Raw genomic sequence first — 19096 nt, 5'->3', positions numbered from 1 at the left:
GACCCTGCTCGAAATTCTGTAGCCGGTTTTGCTTTAGTGGATTTGAAGCAAGGCAACAGATCATTGGCTGAATTTGCCATAGAGTTTAAAACTCTTGCGGCAGAACTTTGCTGGGACCCCAAATGTCTCAAGACTCTCTTTTGCAGAGGCCTGGATATCCGGTTAAAAGACGAGCTGGCTGCTCATGAAACACCTGACTCGCTGGACGAATTAGTAGCCTTGGCTACTCGGATCGATCATCGGCTCCGGGACAAGGTGAAGGAACTCCGGCCTAGGATGTTATCTGGGTTGAATCAGGCTAGCTCTATACCTGCACCTCGTAAGGTTCCAATAATTTCTGCTGCTGTTAAAGATGAACCGATGTAACTTGGTCGTGGACATTTGACTTCTAAAGAGAGACGATTTCGGAAGTAGCATGGCTTCTGCATGTATTGAGGTCAGCCTGGCCATGATGTCTCTACATGCTCCATTCATCCGGGAAACGGATGGGCCTAAGTCCTGTAAGAGGACTGTTCTTGGGCCTTACCGCATCTTCTCCTCCGCATTCTTTCCCAGTCTCTTTGACCTGCGGACCGGGTTTGGTTCAGACTCCTGCCCTGATGGACTCAGGGAAAGGAGGCAACTTTATTCCTCAAACGCTAGTGGAATATCTGAAGAGTCCTCTCGCCAATTCAGAAGATCCACTATTGCACTACAACTTGAAGTGGGCTTTGGATGTTTCTCAACACCGCCATTTCTATTGAAGAACGCTATGACGTCTCCAGCAGCCCTTTCCATTGCTGCTGATATTCTTACGCCTTCAATGTTCACCGTGGCTCGAAGGCACTCAACATCTATACCGTATTCACGGATCCTATACCTTAGAGTATCTCTGTTACGCTTTTCCATTCGAAGGATGTGCCTGATGAGCCGCAGCACATATAAGACCCGAAGAAGATACTCTTGGTAACTACCCAGTCCGTATCTGCTGGCAACACCATCAATTCTCATCCAGCTATATATAATGGACTGTCATCTTTGAAGTGATTTTTGGACGTTCTCTACATCGCCACTTCCACTGAAGTTTCAGTGACGTCCCCAGCAGCTTTACCACTGCTGATAATTTCCATAGACTATGGCTTCAGATCAAGGATATGCTCATTTAAGCGAGTGACCATGCTAAGAAGTACTACTATGTGCTCCTTGCGCAGGCTCCAGTCTTCAAGCCAGGAGACAAGGTCTGGTTATCAACCAAGCACCTCTGATTCATCTACTCTCCTTTCAGATTGCTCCTCACTGCGTGGGTCCATTCCCAGTTCTTCATCATTTTGGCATAGTCACCTACCGTCTGAAGCTACCACCTGGTCAATTTCCATAACGCATTCTACTTTCATCTGAAACTGCTCATTCTCAGCGAATTGTCTTCAAATTTCAAGATCCACCTGTCATCTATGCAGAAGACGACTTGAGATAAAATTCAAGAGATACTGGATGTTCGTAATAGAGGCAAGATTTTTGAATACCTGCTAAGATGGGAAGGGTTCGGCCCCAAAGTACACACTTGGGAGCCTCAGATCATTATCATGGATAAGTGATGCTTCGTCGATTCCATCTTGCGCATCCTTCAAAACTTAAACCTGGTACCCGAAGAGGAGAATGCCCTTTGAAGGGGGGTACTGTTGTGTCCGTTGCTGAACGACGTCTCTGCTCCGCCCACCTTACCTCGTTGGCGATTTCCTTCGGGGTTGATGGAAGGCTAGCTGCTGTGGCGTCTCTAGGCCATCCTCCTCTGGCGTTCCCGGACTGGTTCGATGCTGCAAGCCGCCATGTTGACCAGATGCCTAAGGGCGCGCGCATGCGCGGCCCGACTGATGTACCAGCATTGGCGCGAACCTCAGGGGCGTCCCCCTGAGATGACGTCACCAGCTCCAGATATTTAAGGTCTCAGTTTTCTCTAACAAAACGAATTAGCAAGGGTTCGCTTCCTCCTGGTGGCTGCGGATGGGATTCGCTTTCCACAAACCCAGCTACTCTGCCTCCTCGGACTTCATTAGAGGTACCCGCTCCTCGGGGGCCTCGCTCTCTCTTTTTCTTTTCAGGTTGCAGTCCGGAACTGGTACTCGCTCCTCGAGGGCCCACGTCCCGGATTTGCTCCTGAATACCACTTCTGCTAAGAAGTCATCGCTGCTTACAACATTGTGAGTTTCCATCTATCTCTCAGAGATTTCCCTGGGACCAGGTACTCACTCCTCGAGGGCCTAATGCATACCATCTCCTGGGCTGCCTTAAGAGACTATTGTGTGAGTGTTAGCATCAAGGACTTGTTCCAGAACTCTGCATATACTGCCTACTCACTTTCTTAAGTTTCTCTACAGCTCAGCCACCCTGGGATCGCTGTTCCAATACCTGAGGGACTACAGCCCAACCGGGCGCTTCCAGCTCACTACTGCCACCTTTGGTGGTTTACTATATTGTCTAATAAAAGAACTAGTGTGTGTCTGTCTCCTACACTAAGCCTGACCAGTGGTCCCTCTCGGGATTTCCCCCGAGGGCGTGGTCACCTGCCACTGGTCCAAGGATCCACCCACAACCAATACCAGCTTTAACAACAGAGCTTTCTGACACACAGTCTGCACTGCTCCTACCTGCTCTGGTGGTCTCTGCCAAGGCTCTTGCAGGGACTCTTGCTGCTGGACGGGTAATGCTGCTGCGGCAGTGTTCTGCTCAGGCCCCACGTTCCAGCGGTTCCGATGCAGGCGAGGGGGCTTGGGAGGGGCTGAGCCTTCAGGGGCGCTCTCAGTGGGTGCTGGCGGGTGCTCTTGGACAACAGCTCTGCCTCCAGAGGGAGAGTCTCTGTGAGGCTCGGGGCTGCCGGACTGGAAGTAAGACCAAGGGAGGGAGCTTCAGGTCACTGCATCGCATGCTTTTCTTCGGCTTTCACTTAATCCCTAATGCTTAAACCTCCACCCCCCTCCTCTTACTTCCACCCACTCAATTGCCATAGCAGGAAGGGTCACATTCAGCAAAGCACCTGCTGCTGTGAGTGTGTCCCTGCCCATTACTCCCTCCCCAGGCGTGAGGGAGGACAGAAAGAGGCGGGAGGATAAACAGGAGAAGAGAGGCGGAGCTGTGGGGGACGACGATGAGCTGGGATATCTGACAGAAGTCAATACCTTTTGGCAGCTATTGGAAGCTGATCGGGAGCGTGACCCCTAATGAAGAACGTGACCTCCTGCTTGTTCTGGACCTGGAGGATGATGTGGATCTTGAGCGGGACCGGGATGCTGAGTCGGAGCCTGATCTGGACCGAGAGCGGGACCTCCAGCTGGAACTGGAGCGGGATCGGTAACGAGAACTGGAGCGGGAAGACGACTCCGATGAGGAGGAGCGTGATGAAAAGGAGGGTGTCCTTCGCTGGCGTGAGGAAGAAGGGGAGCGAGAAGGTGCCCTCTGTCTCTGTCCCTGAGGAGTCTCTGCTGGGCTCTCTGTGCTCCTCCCCTGTTCACCCTCAGTGCTATGAAACTCTGTCCCTGCTCCAGCAGGGAGCTGGCTCATCGTAGAAACTCCAGGACGCTCAGCTGGATGCTGCACAACTAACGCGGTACCATTCTCTGTCCCTGGAGCACCTGGGCAGAGCCGTCTTTGTGGCTCAGACTCGGGATCTTGTGATGTAACAAGGCTTGGGGATTTTTGTTTCACTGCCTCAGGTTCTCGCTCTTTCACTGCTGGGCCTGGAAATTGATGTTTCCATGTCACAGTCACTGGATCCTCCATTGAAGGGCTAGATGATTCCCATGGATCTTCCGGTGCCGATCCTGGGCGTTCCAGTTTCTGTGTCTGAGGCTCTGCTACTGCACAGCATGAAGATTCAGATATCAGAGTCTCAGACTTTGGATCTTGTGGAGGAAGCCCTGTGGATTTCAACAGATGTGTCTCAGACTCTGCTACTGCAGGGCCCGGGGATTCCTGTCTCAGTCTCTCAGACTCTGCCACTGCAGGGCCCGGGGATTCCTGTCTCAGTCTCTCAGACTCTGCCACTGCAGGGCCCGGGGATTCCTGTCTCAGTCTCTCAGACTCTGCCACTGCAAGGCCCAGGAATTCCTGTCTCAGCGTCTCAGACTCTGCTACTGCAGGGCCCGGGGTCTCCTGTCTCAGTCTCTCAGACTCTGCTACTGCAGGGCCCGGGGACTCCTGTCTCATTCTCTCAGACTCTGCTATTGCAGGGCCCGGGAACTCCTGACTCAGTCTCTCAGACTCTGCCACTGCAGGGCCCGGGGATTCCTGTCCCATTGCCTCAGACTCTACCACTGCAGGGCCCGGGGATTCCTGTCTCAGCGTCTCAGACTCTGCCACTGCAGGGCCCGGGGATTCCTGTCTCAGCGTCTCAGACTCTACCACTGCAGGGCCTGGGAATTCCTGTCTCAGTCTCTCAGACTCTGCTACTGCAGGTCCTGGGGATTCCTGTCTCAGTCTCTCATACTCTGCCACTGCAGAGCCCGGGGATTCCTGTCTCAGTCTCTCAGACTCTGCCACTGCAGGGCCCGGAGACTCCTGTCTCAGTCTCTCAGATTCTGCTACTGCAGGGCCCGGAGACTCCTGTCTCAGTCTCTCAGACTCTACCACTGCAGGGCCCGGGGATTCCTGTCTCAGTCTCTCAGACTCTGCCACTGCAGGGCCCGGGAATTCCTGTCTCAGTCTCTCAGACTCTGCCACTGCAGGGCCCGGGGATTCCTGTCTCAGTCTCTCAGACTCTGCCACTGCAGGGCCCGGGGATTCCTGTCTCAGTCTTTCAGACTCTGCCACTGCAGGGCCCGGAGACTCCTGTCTCAGTCTCTCAGACTCTACCACTGCAGGGCCCGGAGACTCCTGTCTCAGTCTCTCAGATTCTGCCACTGCAGGGCCCGGAGACTCCTGTCTCAGTCTCTCAGACTCTGGCACTGCAGGGCCTGGAGACTTCTGTCTCAGTCTCTCAGACTCTGGCACTGCAGGGCCCGGAGACTCCTGTCTCAGTCTCTCAGACTCTGCCACTGCAGGGCCCGGGGATTCCTGTCTCAGTCTCTCAGATTCTGCCACTGCAGGGCCCGGGGATTCCTGTCTCAGCGTCTCAGACTCTACCACTGCAGGGCCTGGGAATTCCTGTCTCAGCGTCTCAGACTCTACCACTGCAGGGCCTGGGAATTCCTGTCTCAGCGTCTCAGACTCTGCCACCGCAGGGCCTGGGGATTCTTGCCTCAGGGTCTCAGAAGATGGATTTTGTGATATAGGGCCTGGGGATTCCTGTTTCTGTCTCTGAGGTTCTAGATCTTGCCTTACGGGGCCTGGGAATTTCTCTCTCTGGGTCTCAGGTGCTGGATCTTTCACTGTATCACCTGAGGGTTCCTGTCTCTGTTTCTTGTGCTGTGGCTCTCGCACTGCAGGGCCCAGTGACAGAAGGCTCTCTTGCGCCCTGCAGACAGGAGATGTGGGTCTCTTGATTGTCTCACTGACCTCAAAATGTGGTGCCGGTTTGGCCTCTTTCTTCTCGGTTCTGTAGAGCTGAGCTGGTGATGGAGGCTTCCTCCCTGCTTTAGCTGATACAGGATAAGCCACCACGGGAGCCCAGTGGCCTGTTTTGTCCAGGATGTGAAAGCAAGAGCCCTGTATGGGCGTCAGTTCTTCCGCTTTCTCTTTCACAGGTGAAACTTTGCCTCCTGGGGATGTCCTTCCCTTGGACCTCTCGATCAAGGGTGCACACTGATCTCCAAATGTTTCCTTGGACAGTAAAGGGGGCACCCTCGCCTCCAGTGAGGCAGAGTCCTCCCCTTCCAGCAGCTCGGGAGGAGATGGATACCTGCCAGCCAGTGATGGCTGGACTCCGGTCATTGGCTTTTTCCTGCTGACATCCCTGTGCTTCCTCGCCACTGCTGGAGCCCTGACAGCGTTCCACTCCTCCTCTTCTCCCTCCTCCTCCTCCTCTTCCTCCTCCTCCTCCGCTAGCTTGACATCCCACTCCAGTTTGGCTCTCCGGGGTCTGAGGTGTGGCTCTTGCTCCTCCTCAGCTGAGGGCGTCTTTGTTCTAGTCTGGCAAAATAAAAAGGTGGTAAAGAGCAGAGGATTACGATAAAACTTGCTAATACAGAGAGCAGTGCTCCAGGTGATCTCAGTGGGTAAAAAGCAGCTTGGCTGAAAGGCACCATTCCCCGGTGCAGGACGCATTTTCAAATGCACCCACCCGCAGGAAACACAAGTGTGAGGGACCCGCAGCCCATGCACCCCCCCCCCCCACACAGTTTCAAAGTCCGCCTGGACTTTTGCTTGGAGATCCGCGCAAAGCCCAGGGGTGGGAAGTGCGCGCGGTCCTTATCTCCTCCAGAAATACGACAGGGACGACAAAAAGAAAGTAAAATGCACAAAGGAGGAGAGAGTAAGCTTAGGAGGGGAAGCCAGAGAGTTTCGACATTTCGGGTTTTAATTCAATAACAAAAAACCCCCAAAAACCTATTTACAAAGCTACCAGATGGGAAATAAATGATTCATTTTTCATAAGCTCCTTAGAGTCACGCCCTTCGCACACAAGTCGGCGAAAAGAAAATTCCTCCGCCTGTCTCCGGATCGGAGGAGAAACGCTTCCAAGCAAAGGCAAGGGCGGCGCAGCTACAGACCTGGGACTCACCTGCTGGACCCGCGGGGATCGGCGCTCTCGCTTGCGCGGCAGCTCCTCCTCGGAATCTTCCTTCTCCGACAAGGCCACGAGCCCTTTATCTGAGACAACGAGACGAGAAGGGGAGGGTTAACCGGGGACCTGCCAGGGAAAGCAAACCGCAGGAGGCGCACTGAGCATCCACCCCCTCGGCAAAACATCCACGACAGGCGTAATGCGTCTGCTCCGAGGGCAGCCGATGAGGTTACAGACGCCTCGTCTCGTTGACGGACACGAGATGAAAAAAATAGCCCTTGCAAAATCAAACAATTCGATTTTTAACAAAAACTCAATGGGTACTGCTCACTGCACAAGCGCTGATGCAATACATGGCCGTGCAAAAAAAAGAAAATATCCAAAAATAACTGTTTAAGAGGATTGGAGAAGGTTGAACCGATAAAATTCCTTAGTGAGATCATTCACCAGAGAAAAGAAACTGTTAGGGCTCCACAGAAAAAGTGAAAATATGGGGGCGGTTGCGACAGCTGTGGCAGAGGACAACCTGCACATACTCAGCAGAGCATGAAGAAAGTTCTAGAAAGCTATGCCATCACCACACCGACCAAGCTGACATTACCCCATCTGCAAGGTCCAATGTTGTGCAGTCCTCTGAGAATAAACCATGACAGATTTTAAATATTCTTGGGGCACATACAGAGGACAGTAGTATGTAGAGGTGGAAAAATATTTAGGAAATGTGGCTGCCAGATAGGAAAATTGGTTCTTACCTGCTAATTTTTGTTCCTGTAGTACCACGGATCCGTCCAGGCTCCTGGGTTTATACATCCCTGCCAGCAGATGGAGACAGAGAACAAAACTTTGGGACACTGCTATATAACCGAGAGTGCCACCTGCAGTCCCTCAGTATTGACCTGTACCCAAGCAAAAAAACACTTGTAAAAACTTTATAACAAAAATAACCAACCAGTTAAAATTAGAAAACATCTTAAACTATATCAAGAAAAATTAGAGTTGAGCAGATGACTTTCCACCTCCATAGATCGGGTGGGTTCTGGACTGATCCATGGTACTACAGGAACGAAAATTAGCAGGAAAGAACCAATTTTCCTTTCCCTGTATCTACCTGGATCAGTCCAGTCTCCTGGGATATACTAAAGCTCCTACTGAGGGTGGGACCTGGAGAGTCCTGCTCGCAAGATGCCTTTGCCAAACGACCGAGACTCTGGATCCCCTACATCCAGACGATAGTGCCTTGCGAAAGTATGCAGTGACTTCTAAGTCGCCACTCTACAAATTTCTTGTGGTGAAACCGACTAGGCCTCCGCCCATGAAGCTGCCTGAGACCGAGTAGAGTGAACCTCAAACCTTCCGGTACCTGACGGCCTTTGAGAATGTATGCAGACCCAATAGCCTCCTTAAGCCACCTTGCAATGGTAGCCTTGGAAGCCTGGGTACCTTTCTTCGAACCACTCCATGAAATGAAAAGATGATCAGATCTCCTAAAATCATTCATGACCTTGAGGTACCTCAGCAAAGCCCTATGGACGTCCAACAGCCTAAGTTCTCGTGCATGAGGCACAGAAGCATCCAATTCCAGAAAAGCTGGAAGCTCCACTGTCTGATTAACATGAATAGCTGATACTACCTTCGGAAGAAATGATAGTACCATTTGCAAGGACACTCCTGAGTCCGAGATTTGAAGGAATAGATCGCGGAAAGAGAAAGCCTGCAACTCAGATATTCTCCTTGCAGAACAAATTGCTACTAAGAAGACAACCTTTAAAGTCAAATCCTTAAGTGTCGCTCTGCAGATAGGTTCAAAAGGAACCTACACAAACCTCAGAGAATAAGATTAAGATTCCAGGATGGACAAACTCACCTCACTGGAGGGCACAAATTCTTAACTCCTCGTATGAACCTAACCACGTCGGGATGAGCGGACAACTTGTACCCTTCAACTTTACTTCTTAAGCAAGCCAGAGCTGCAAACTGAACTCTAAGAGAGTTGAAGGCTAAGCCTTTGATTAAACCCTCTTGAAGGAAAGATAAAATGTGAGACAATGAAGACTGCAAGGCCTGTATTCCTTTAGTCATACACTATGTCTCAAAGATCTTCCAGACCCGGACATATGACAACGAAGTCGATGTCCATCTAGCTTGCAGAAGAGTAGTTATGACCGCCTCTGGGTACCCTCTTCATCTCAAATGCCACCTCTCAAAAGCCAAGCTGCTAGGCAAAAGCAATCTGCCTTGTCTGAAAATATGGGGCCCTGCCGAAGAAGGCGAGGAAGATGACTGAAGCGTAATGGTCCGTCCACTGCCAAGTTGACCAGATCCGTGAACCATGGCCGACATGACAACTCCAGGGCTACCAACCCCACTTCCCCCGGGTGAACCTCTATCCAATGCAAGACCTTGCCTACCAGGGACCAAGGGGGGGAATATGTACTCCCCAAGGCCAAGGTATCACCAGAGTGTTGACTCCCTTGGCCCAGTATTCTCGCCTTCGGCTGAAAAAGCAAGATGCCTTCGTATTGAGAAGAGTCGCCATTAGATCCACATAGGGACAGCCCCACTTCTCTCGAATGAGCTGCATCGCCAAATCCGACAATTCCCACTCTCCTGGATTTAGCATTCTGTGATTTAGAAAATCAGCTTGGATGTTTTTGACCCCTGTGATATGAGATACCGCTATCTGAACCAGGTTCTGTTCCACCAGAGAATTAACTCCTGAGCCTCCTGTGCCACTGTTTGACTCGTGGTTTCTCCCTGTCGACTGATATATGCTATGGTCATCGCATTGTCAGACAAGACCCGCACCGAGTGGCCTTGAACCAAAGGTAGAAAAGCAAGTAACACTAATCTCACTGCTCTGGTTTCTAAGCAATTGAAAGACCAAGAAGCTTCTTCTGCCGACCAAGTGCCCTGGGCCCCCCAACCAGAAAGACTAGCATTGGTAGTAAGAATTACCCAATCCGGGACCTCCCGATCGACAGCACGCACTAGACTGGATGTCTATAGCCACCAAGACAGAATGTCCTGCGCAGGAGCATCTAGAGACATAGGCTGATGAAAAGCCTCCGATAACAGATTCCACTTTGCCAACAAAGCCCTCTGAGTGGTCTCATATGTGCAAAGGCCCATGGTACCAACTCCAGCGTTGAAACGATCAAACTCAGAACCTGCAAAAAATCCCAGGCTCTGGGTACACGCAATGTTAAGTGCTGAACTTGGTTCTGTAACTTGCACTCTCTCTCCTCCATCAGGAAGACCTTGCCTTTCCTCATATCAAACCGAGCCCCCAGATATTCAAGAGTCTGAGATGGGTTTAAGTGGCTGTTTGCCAAATTCACCACCCAGCCTAGAGATTCCAGAATATGAAATCACCTTCTGTACCATGGTGTGACAATTGGCCTCTGATTTTGCCCTGATGAGCCAATCGTTGAGATAAGGTGTACTCCCTCGTGCTGTAAGGCTGCCGCCACTACCACCATAACCTTGGTGAAGGTACGTGGTGCCGTGGCCAGCCCAAAAAGGAGAGCCTGAAACTGGAAGTGCTGACCCAGTACCATAAATCTCAGATAATGCTGGTGATCCTGATGAATGGGGATATGCAGGTACGCCTCCGTCAAGTCCAAAGAAGCCAGAAACTCTTGATTGTGCACAGTCGCAATTACCATCTGTAAGGTCTCCATACAAAATCTTGGAACCTTTAAGGCTGTATTTACTCAATTCAAGTCCAGAATGGGGCAAAAGGTGCCCTCTTTCTTTGGAACTATGAAGTAAATGGAATATCAACCTTTCCCGCATTCATCCAGAGGGACCGGAACCACGGCCCCTAAGCTCTGCAACCTGTCTAAAGTCTCCTGAACCGCCTGATGCTTTTCCAACAACCCGCAGGGGGAGACTAGAAACAGGTCGCGAATGGAATGCGCAAATTCTAATGCGTAACTGTTTTTTATTACACTGAGAACCCACTGATCCTGATTGACCTTGTCCCACTCCCAGTAAAATCGAGCTAGATGACCCCCTGTAAAAGGAATGACGAAGTGGACCAGCCTCACCTCATTGTGAGGATTTTGGCCCTGTAGCCCCACTTCCTGTGGAAGCTCTGAAGGCCCAACGACCGCCATGAAAGGACTGTCCCCAGGCCTGACCTCGAGGAGAAAATTACTTCTGCGACGCTGGGGCTCCTCTCATTTGACGAAACCTTCTGCCTTCCCGAAAACGCAACCGTGACAGAAAAGGCTGCTTGCTCTTAGGCCTGTCCTCCAGCAACGTGTGCACCTTATTCTCATCCAGTTGCTTCACCAATTACTCCAGGTCTTCCCCAAATAAAAGACGACCTTTGAAAGGCAGCGAAGCCAATTTGACTTAGACGATATATCCGCTGACCAGTTATGCAGCCACAATAACTGCCTGGCTGACAAAGCGGATCCCATAATACAGGACGAAGACCTCACCAAATCATACAAAACATCCGCTCGTATGTGACAGACGCCTCCAAGCTTTCCGCCCTACTTTTCTGGTCATCAGACTTCGCCTGCCCAACCTGAAACTGTTGTATCCAGCGCAGACATGCCCTTTGCATGAAGCTGGAGCAAATGGCAGCCTGCAGACTCAGAGCTGACACTTCAAAGATCCTTTTGAGGTGGATCTCCAGCTTCTGATCCTGAACATCCTTCAAAGCTGTGGCCTCAGCAACGAGGATAGTAGTCGTGACTGCTGAAACCGCTGTGTCCACTTTTGAGAGAGAAAAAAGCTCTAATGTCTGTTCAGGCAAGGGATAAAGCTTTGACATCGCCCTTCCCACTCTCAAGCCAGAATTGGGAGCACGCCATTCCTGATCCACCATCTTTTTCACAGACTTATGATAAGGAAACCCCGTCGGGGGAGCCTCGAATCCCATCCAGGACCGGACCTGCTCCATTCATGTCTGAGTCTTCCTGAGTGATCTGTAGTCCCAGCTCCCCCAGAACCTGAGGAATCAGAGAACCGAATTCTTCCCTCCGGAACAAATAGAGAATCTTGGGGTCGTCCCCCTCTGAAACCGGAATAGGCTCCATATCATCCTCCAGGGACAAGACCACTACATCCGGATCAGCACCCTGATCCCCCGACAACGATGCCAGACTCCCTGGGGGCCTCCAGGGACCCAACTGAGCCACTGGAATCGCCATCCATCTGAACCAGGCCCAACAGACGCTGAACCCCAGAAGGCAGGATTCCCCAGGACTGATTACGCCCAGCCACCAACTCGTGAGCCACCAGGGACAGAGCTGGGGATGCCAGCCCTGTCTGCTGGTTCACCAGCCCTTCCTGCTGCACCAAATAAGCGTTGTGGAACAGCAGAATAAATTCAGGGGAAAAGTAGCGAGGAGCTGTTGGCAAAGGTGGTGCCTGAGCTCTCACGCCCCCCCGAAGATGGCGGATCCCAACCAACTGCTTCCACTGCTCTCCCCTGCCCCTCTACTGGACCCGGTGGACTGGGGAAAATCTCAGGGGACAATCCCCCTCTCCCTCCGATGGCGTGGGCAAAACCGCCCATGGACCCAAAATGGCCGCCGTTCCTGCAATCACCGGAGCCCGAAGAGCCGACGCAGCTTGGGCTATCACTCATCGGATTTACAATCGCAGCCAAGCAGGCACTGAACCCTGCATTTCCCAGTCATCGGGGGGTGGGGGGGCTCTGAAGGCCCTTCACCCCCTGAAACGCATGCAGCACAAAGCCCGTAGAGGCTTAAATGTGTGGGTGCTGCTCCATGCGCGCGGCATGCCGATCTGCGAACCATGACCTCGCCAGGGGGAGAACAAATATCCCCCACTGAGCCTAAGCGCCGCCGAGCACTGGGAAAGATCAAAGAGCCTGCCCCTGGCAGCCGACTGATGACAGGGAAGGAGGAAAGCCGCCCGTCAGAGCCCTGTTCTTACCGCTCAGGCTGCTCCTGTTGTTCAACTTTTCTTTCTTTTTTTTTTCTTTTTTAAACAACTTTAATCAGCACGCGAAAGAGCTCCCCTGTCCTAAGTCTGAAGAGAGCTCTCCAGCGCGGCCCAGCCTAAATTAACAAAGGAGAGGAAGAGGCCAAGGAAAAGGAGCAGCTGACCTGAGCCAAAAGACGCCTCAGCGGCCTCATGAAGGGGAGGGATCTGGACCACCAGAGTTGCACCTCACAGATCACACTGGAGCGAGGGTACAAAAAGGTCACTGACCTCCAGCTCGTCCACCTCGACCAAACAGGGAGGGGAGGAAATGCTCACAAGAAAAAAATAAAAGAGCTTGGCAGACTACAGAACTGCAAGTTTTTGCACCAGCCACCATCTGCTGGAGGCAGAAATACAGATCAATACTGAGGAACTGCAGGTGGCGCCGGGGTTCATGATGCAGGGTCCGTGAAACTTTCTCTGTCTCCATCTGCTGGCAGGGAGGCAGAAATACAGATCAATACTGAGGAACTGCAGGTGGCGCCGGGGTTCATGATGCAGGGTCCGTGAAACTTTCTCTGTCTCCGTCTGCTGGCAGGGAGGCAGAAATACAGATCAATACTGAGGAACTGCAGGTGGCGCCGGGGTTCATGATGCAGGGTCAGTGAAGCTTTCTCTGTCTCCATCTGCTGGCAGGGAGGCAGAAATACAGATCAATACTGAGGAACTGCAGGTGGCGCCAGGGTTCATGATGCAGGGTCAGTGAAGCTTTCTCTGTCTCCATCTGCTGGCAGGGAGGCAGAAATACAGATCAATACTGAGGAACTGCAGGTGGCGCCGGGGTTCATGATGCAGGGTCAGTGAAGCTTTCTCTGTCTCCATCTGCTGGCAGGGAGGCAGAAATACAGATCAATACTGAGGAACTGCAGGTGGCGCCGGGATTCATGATGCAGGGTCAGTGAAACTTTCTCTGTCTCCATCTGCTGGAGGCAGAAATACAGATCAATACTGAGGAACTGCAGGTGGCGCCGGGGTTCATGATGCAGGGTCAGTGAAGCTTTCTCTGTCTCCATCTGCTGGAGGCAGAAATACAGATCAATACTGAGGAACTGCAGGTGGCGCCGAGGTTCATGATGCAGGGTCAGTGAAGCTTTCTCTGTCTCCATCTGCTGGAGGCAGAAATACAGATCAATACTGAGGAACTGCAGGTGGCGCCGGGGTTCATGATGCAGGGTCAGTGAAGCTTTCTCTGTCTCCATCTGCTGGAGGCAGAAATACAGATCAATACTGAGGAACTGCAGGTGGCGCCGGGGTTCATGATGCAGGGTCAGTGAAGCTTTCTCTGTCTCCATCTGCTGGAGGCAGAAATACAGATCAATACTGAGGAACTGCAGGTGGCGCCGGGGTTCATGATGCAGGGTCAGTGAAGCTTTCTCTGTCTCCATCTGCTGGAGGCAGAAATACAGATCAATACTGAGGAACTGCAGGTGGCGCCGGGGTTCATGATGCAGGGTCAGTGAAGCTTTCTCTGTCTCCATCTGCTGGCAGGGAGGCAAAACCCAGGAGTCTGGACTGATCCGGGTACATACAGGGAATTATTCTTTCCCTTGAAACTATTTCTTTTCTGGTCTGCTCTTTTTTTTTTTTTTTGACCTTTTCATTTTGTTTTCTTGTTCTTTTTTGTCTATTCTGGGAGATTTTCACTACTTTTGGGGCTCTCCCACTTCCTCCCCTTTCCTGTACGGCTGAAAGCTGCTCGAGGCTGCAGTGGCTCCACCAATTTGTAGGCGCTTGAGAACCTTCCACCCCTGGGCAGAAACGCAGGTGGGAAATGAAGAGAGGTGGGGAAGGATGGGGCTGAGGCGCCCGAGTTTGGACTGATAATGGAAACCTGGCACAGCAGAGGAGTAGACAAAGCCAACTTACACATAGTGGTGGTACGACTGTGCGAAGCCCCCAAGAAGAGGCAAAGTCAACTAACAAGAAGCAGCAGCAGCAGGGCTATAGTGCATTCTAAGATATAATTGGGGCAGGCTGACCTGGCTACCTTTCCCAGCTAAGAAAGAGGAATCTGCTGCCAGCGGTGCGATGTGATGTCAAGAACACTGCAGGCAGTCAGGACTGAAAATACTGACAGCTGGGACATACCCTCAGCTAGATTAATGGAGGCAGAGGCAGAATGAGTAGCCCATGTGGCCCTTACTTGCTGACGTCCACTATATTACTACTCAACAGTCTTCACCAGTGCACGTCGCTGGACCGTAAGGAGAAGAAGCCCTCCTGCCCAGAAATCCTCAACCTCGCATGAATTCAGACCATGCAGGAATGAGAATGTCAGCTACTGCCCACAAATCCCCAAAACATGTCTCGGACCATGCAGAGAAATTTCAAGCACAAGGTGCTACCAATCTGTACATATTTAGCATCAAATAAATGCACCAATAATCCACACTCACTACTAAGGGAAACTGGAATGTCTCTCTAATCAAGCTGTCAAAACTGATTCTTTTCCCAAATGCATGAGGTCCTGCGAGAGTATCACAGATAGAGATGTGCATTCGTTTAATTCGTTTTCATTTTTTCGTGTGTACTAAATGAAAACGAAAATTTAAACTGAAACGAAAAAACACACAAAACACATTTTAAAAAGTGAAAAAAGTGAACATTTTCTGGCTGCCCATCACTAGTCCCAGTGAGGATGACAGACTCATCCCCCACCCCCACCCCCGATTTCCACTGAATCCAGGACGACTGCCAATGTCTGTACTTTCCCTGCTCCCAGTAAGAGCCCATCACACAGTGCTACACACCTCCGATCTCCGCTGCCTCCCTGGCCTCCCTCTCCAGACGCTGACGCAGAAGTTCTTGCTGCTTTTCCAGGTACTGTTTGATGAAACTGTTCTGGCACATCTCCTCCCCTATCTGTAGGGAAGAAGGAAAGACAACATTTATTTATTTTATTTATTTAAGGTTTTTATATACCGGCATTAGTGTGCAAACATCATGTCGGTTTACATTGGAACTAAAAAAGGAGGAAAGGAAATACAATGAACAGGGGTGTGGGGAGGGGGACATAGCATAGGCTGCAGAGGAGATAAGGCAAGGAAGCAGAAGAGAAAACATGTGGACGATGAAGCACCCTCAAGCCAATGGAAGGGTCCCCACCTTCACCCCACCCAGGGAAGTACAAGGGGCTTGGAGCTAAGCCATGTGCATGGTCACACTGGGGAAAGAAAAGCCCATGACAGGAACAGAGTAGGAAGACTGAGGACAAAAGCGAGAAACGAGAAGAAGCTTGGACGAGAAGGGAAAGAAACCTGGCAGAGAAAAAAAAAAATTCAACGTTTTCAACACCAGCAAGCTTGCTCGTCTGATGATCTTCTGGGTTCCCTGCTTGCTCTTTCCATCCTCCTCCCGCTCTCTCAAAGGAGCAGATTCTTGGGTTCTGTGCCTGTCCTGCTCTCTGGGAGGACCAGAGTATTGGGTTCCATGCTCGCCCTGTTCTCTAGTAGCATCAGTTCCTCAGGGTCCAGGCCTCTCCTTCATTTCTGTTCAATACCCCACAACTCTACAGCCTGCATTTTCTCCCATCTTCCTCGCCGTTCTCATCTTATCCCCCTGCTCTATTCTCTGCGCTGGCTCCCACTTAAATATTATTTTCAAAGTAGGGGTTATTAACTAAAAGTGCAATCCTCCTCCACCCCCCAGGCTCTGTCTCTTCCATGGCCTCACACACTTCCTCTCGACTCCTGCCTGCTAGCCCAGAGGCCCTGCCCTTATTCAGATGGACATTAAGGGCTCTCCTCTTTGTACCGGCCTATCCTTATCTTCTATTCCTGTATATGTCTCTGTTTGATATTATACTGCATGCTTCTGGATTCACATGGCTCTGAAGAGCCACATATAGGCACTTGCTCAGTCGTGCTGTGCTTCTGAGAATCACATCCCGACCCTTACCTTCCCATCACCCTACCACCGGACTGAGAAGCTCAGTCGTCGTGAGCAGGGGGGGAACATAGCACCGCGTTTGCATCCTGGCACAGCAGTAAGAGGGGAAAGAAGCCATCTTAAACTGAAGTGAGAACAGCTGGACCATCGGACACCGAGGGGAGAAAGCTGCACTGTCTTCCCATGGGTGAGTGGTACAGGGCAGGGTACGGCTGGCACCCTCTCTGCTCGCAAAGTGGCAGCAGGCCCGGGAAATGAATCTTCCTCTTTCTTACCTGGGAGTTGGGTTGCAGCCCAGAGTGAGGTGTTGAATGCTTCTGCAGGTTCTCCAGCATCAAGGCCTGAAATGAGAAGTGTCCAAGATGAAAGCCGTCCAACGGCAGAGGAGAAGGGCACAAACATAGCAGCAGCCTTTCCCCCCCGAGATGTGTTTGGAATGCCAGGGAGATCTGCCACACTGAAGAGTTTAGGGGAAAGATCAGACTACATGTGTCCATCACACACCAGAGATGCCTGGCAGTGGCCAGGTCCCCCCCATCACACAAAAGCACCTGGCAGGGACCTTCATCCTCTCAACAGTCGCACGCTGGGAAATCACCGTCTGCCCCTCATTGCATGCCGTGACCTGGTGGGGACCACGAGCTTCCGCCCAACACTGCAGGTGCTCGGAGATGGCCATGTACCTCCAGTCAGTGAGCACCTCTACCTGTTAAACACCCCAGATCTAAACATGTACACCCTAGAGGAAAGGTGAGATATGATAGAGATATTTAAATATCTCAAAGGTTTCCATGGAAAGGAGGCTCTAGAACAAGGGGGTCACAGGATGAGGGTGAAAGGAGGTAGACACAGGAGTAACCTTAGAAAATATTTCTTTACAGAGAGGGAAAGCAGAGTTGCTTACCTGTAGCAGGTGTTCTCCAAGGTCAGCAGGATGTCAGTCCTCGCACAAAGGCGACATCATCCCGATGTGGAAAACTTATGTAAGTTTCTAGAACTTTGACTAAGCACACTGAGCATGTCCAGCCTTGTAACACAGAATTACAAGTAATACAGAAAATAGGAGAAACCCAGTTCTGCAGGATGACAGGTGGGTTTCCTCAGAGAACACCTGCTACAGGTAAGCACCTCTGCTTTCTCCGAGGGCAAGCAGGATGGTAGTCCTCACACATGGGTTAATCCCTAATTACAGACTGCTCCCCAACGCAACATGATCGCTGACCACCACCAAAAATATGACCTTTCAGGTCAGGTACTTCAGATCACAGGTGTGCAGCAGTTCAAAAGGAGCTTTTATGAGCTGAGCTAACAGCAAGTTGAGGTCCCAAGACACAGCGGGAGGCCATCAGGGAGGCTTCAATTGAAGCAGGCCCCCCATGAAGCGTACAACTATAGGCTATACAGAGATGGGCGTACCATCTACATCATGGTGGTATGCGCCCATTGCACTAAGATGAACCTCACTCAGGCCACGAGGCTTGCAGCTCTGCAGAAAGGAGACTGGAGAGGGACCACGCGTGGTACAGGGCATGCTCAGTGTGCCTAGTCAAAGTTCTAGAAACACTGACATAGGTTTTCCGCATCGGGGCTCCATCTGATGATGTCACCCATGTTTGAGTACTACCCCCCTGCTTGTCCTCAGAGAATGCATGGAACAGCCTCTCAGTGGAGGTGGCAGAGATGAAAACGGTATCTGAATTCAAAAAAGCATGGGATAAATACAGGGGGATCTCTGAAGGGAGTGATGGGAATTGTTAGAGCTACATAAATTGGACAGATGAACAGACTAGATGGGCCATATGATCTTCTTCTGCCATCATATTCCTATCAAACGCCACAGAATGCCACCGATGATCAAATACTTCCATCATACAGCACAGACACCTGGCGTTGACCTTGTGCTCCATTACCCGCCAGGTACCTTCATCACACACTGAAGACTTCTACTGTTGACCATGTACCTCGTCACAAGCAAGATATGTCCCTGTCACACACTACTAGTGCCAATGCTGACAATGTACACCCACGAAACACATAGACCCCACTGGTAACCTTCTGCCCCTCGTCATACAGCACAGACAAGGTATAACAAGGTGGCATGGCTCATCCATTGGAAACTGTGCAAACACTATATCACTGGGGATCATAACCCTAACAGAATTAGAGAGAAAGGAGTTGTGATCAATTTGGACATTCCTATTCCAACTGCTAGGAAGATCAATGCTAGAAAACTGAACACTGTGATAAAGGAGAAAAAAAACACAAGAACCGCACTGCTGATAGAGGTGTCAGTACCCAGCAACTATTCAGGGAATTGTATAGAGAAAGTGATGATACTTAAATACCAAGAGATGCAATCAGAGACCAAGAAAACGTGGCAGAAAAAACATGAAATAGTCCCAATTATATTGGATGCCACAGGCCTGATTAAGTGCCTACTATATAAAAATTTTTTATCTGTTCCATGTAAAGTTTATTAAAAAGTTTTATCTGTTCCATGTAAAGCGCCATGTATGGCGTATATTTGCGTTACACTGTGAACCGATGTGATATCCTGGATGAATGTCGGTATATAAAAAATTTTAAATAAATAAAATAAATAAGAAG

The 19096-nt window shown here is 50.8% G+C and overlaps 1 protein-coding gene across 1 annotated transcript in view; it reads right to left on the bottom strand.

Annotated features, from left to right (window-relative positions):
- The window catches only part of ACIN1 (apoptotic chromatin condensation inducer 1), an 81848-nt gene that overhangs the window by 59604 nt on the left and 3148 nt on the right, over positions 1-19096 (bottom strand). The window contains exons 2-6 of the mRNA XM_029581417.1: positions 16765-16830; positions 15352-15463; positions 6632-6720; positions 3166-6039; positions 2625-2855 (exon numbers count right to left, since the gene is read on the bottom strand). Of these exons, the coding sequence (XP_029437277.1) occupies positions 2625-2855; positions 3166-6039; positions 6632-6720; positions 15352-15463; positions 16765-16830 (3372 nt within the window). The remainder of the gene's footprint in view (positions 1-2624; positions 2856-3165; positions 6040-6631; positions 6721-15351; positions 15464-16764; positions 16831-19096) is intronic.

This window comes from Rhinatrema bivittatum, chromosome 16, assembly GCF_901001135.1.
Source record: "Rhinatrema bivittatum chromosome 16, aRhiBiv1.1, whole genome shotgun sequence".
NCBI classification, from domain to species: domain Eukaryota; kingdom Metazoa; phylum Chordata; class Amphibia; order Gymnophiona; family Rhinatrematidae; genus Rhinatrema; species Rhinatrema bivittatum.
This window is presented reverse-complemented; position numbering and strand designations above follow the sequence as displayed.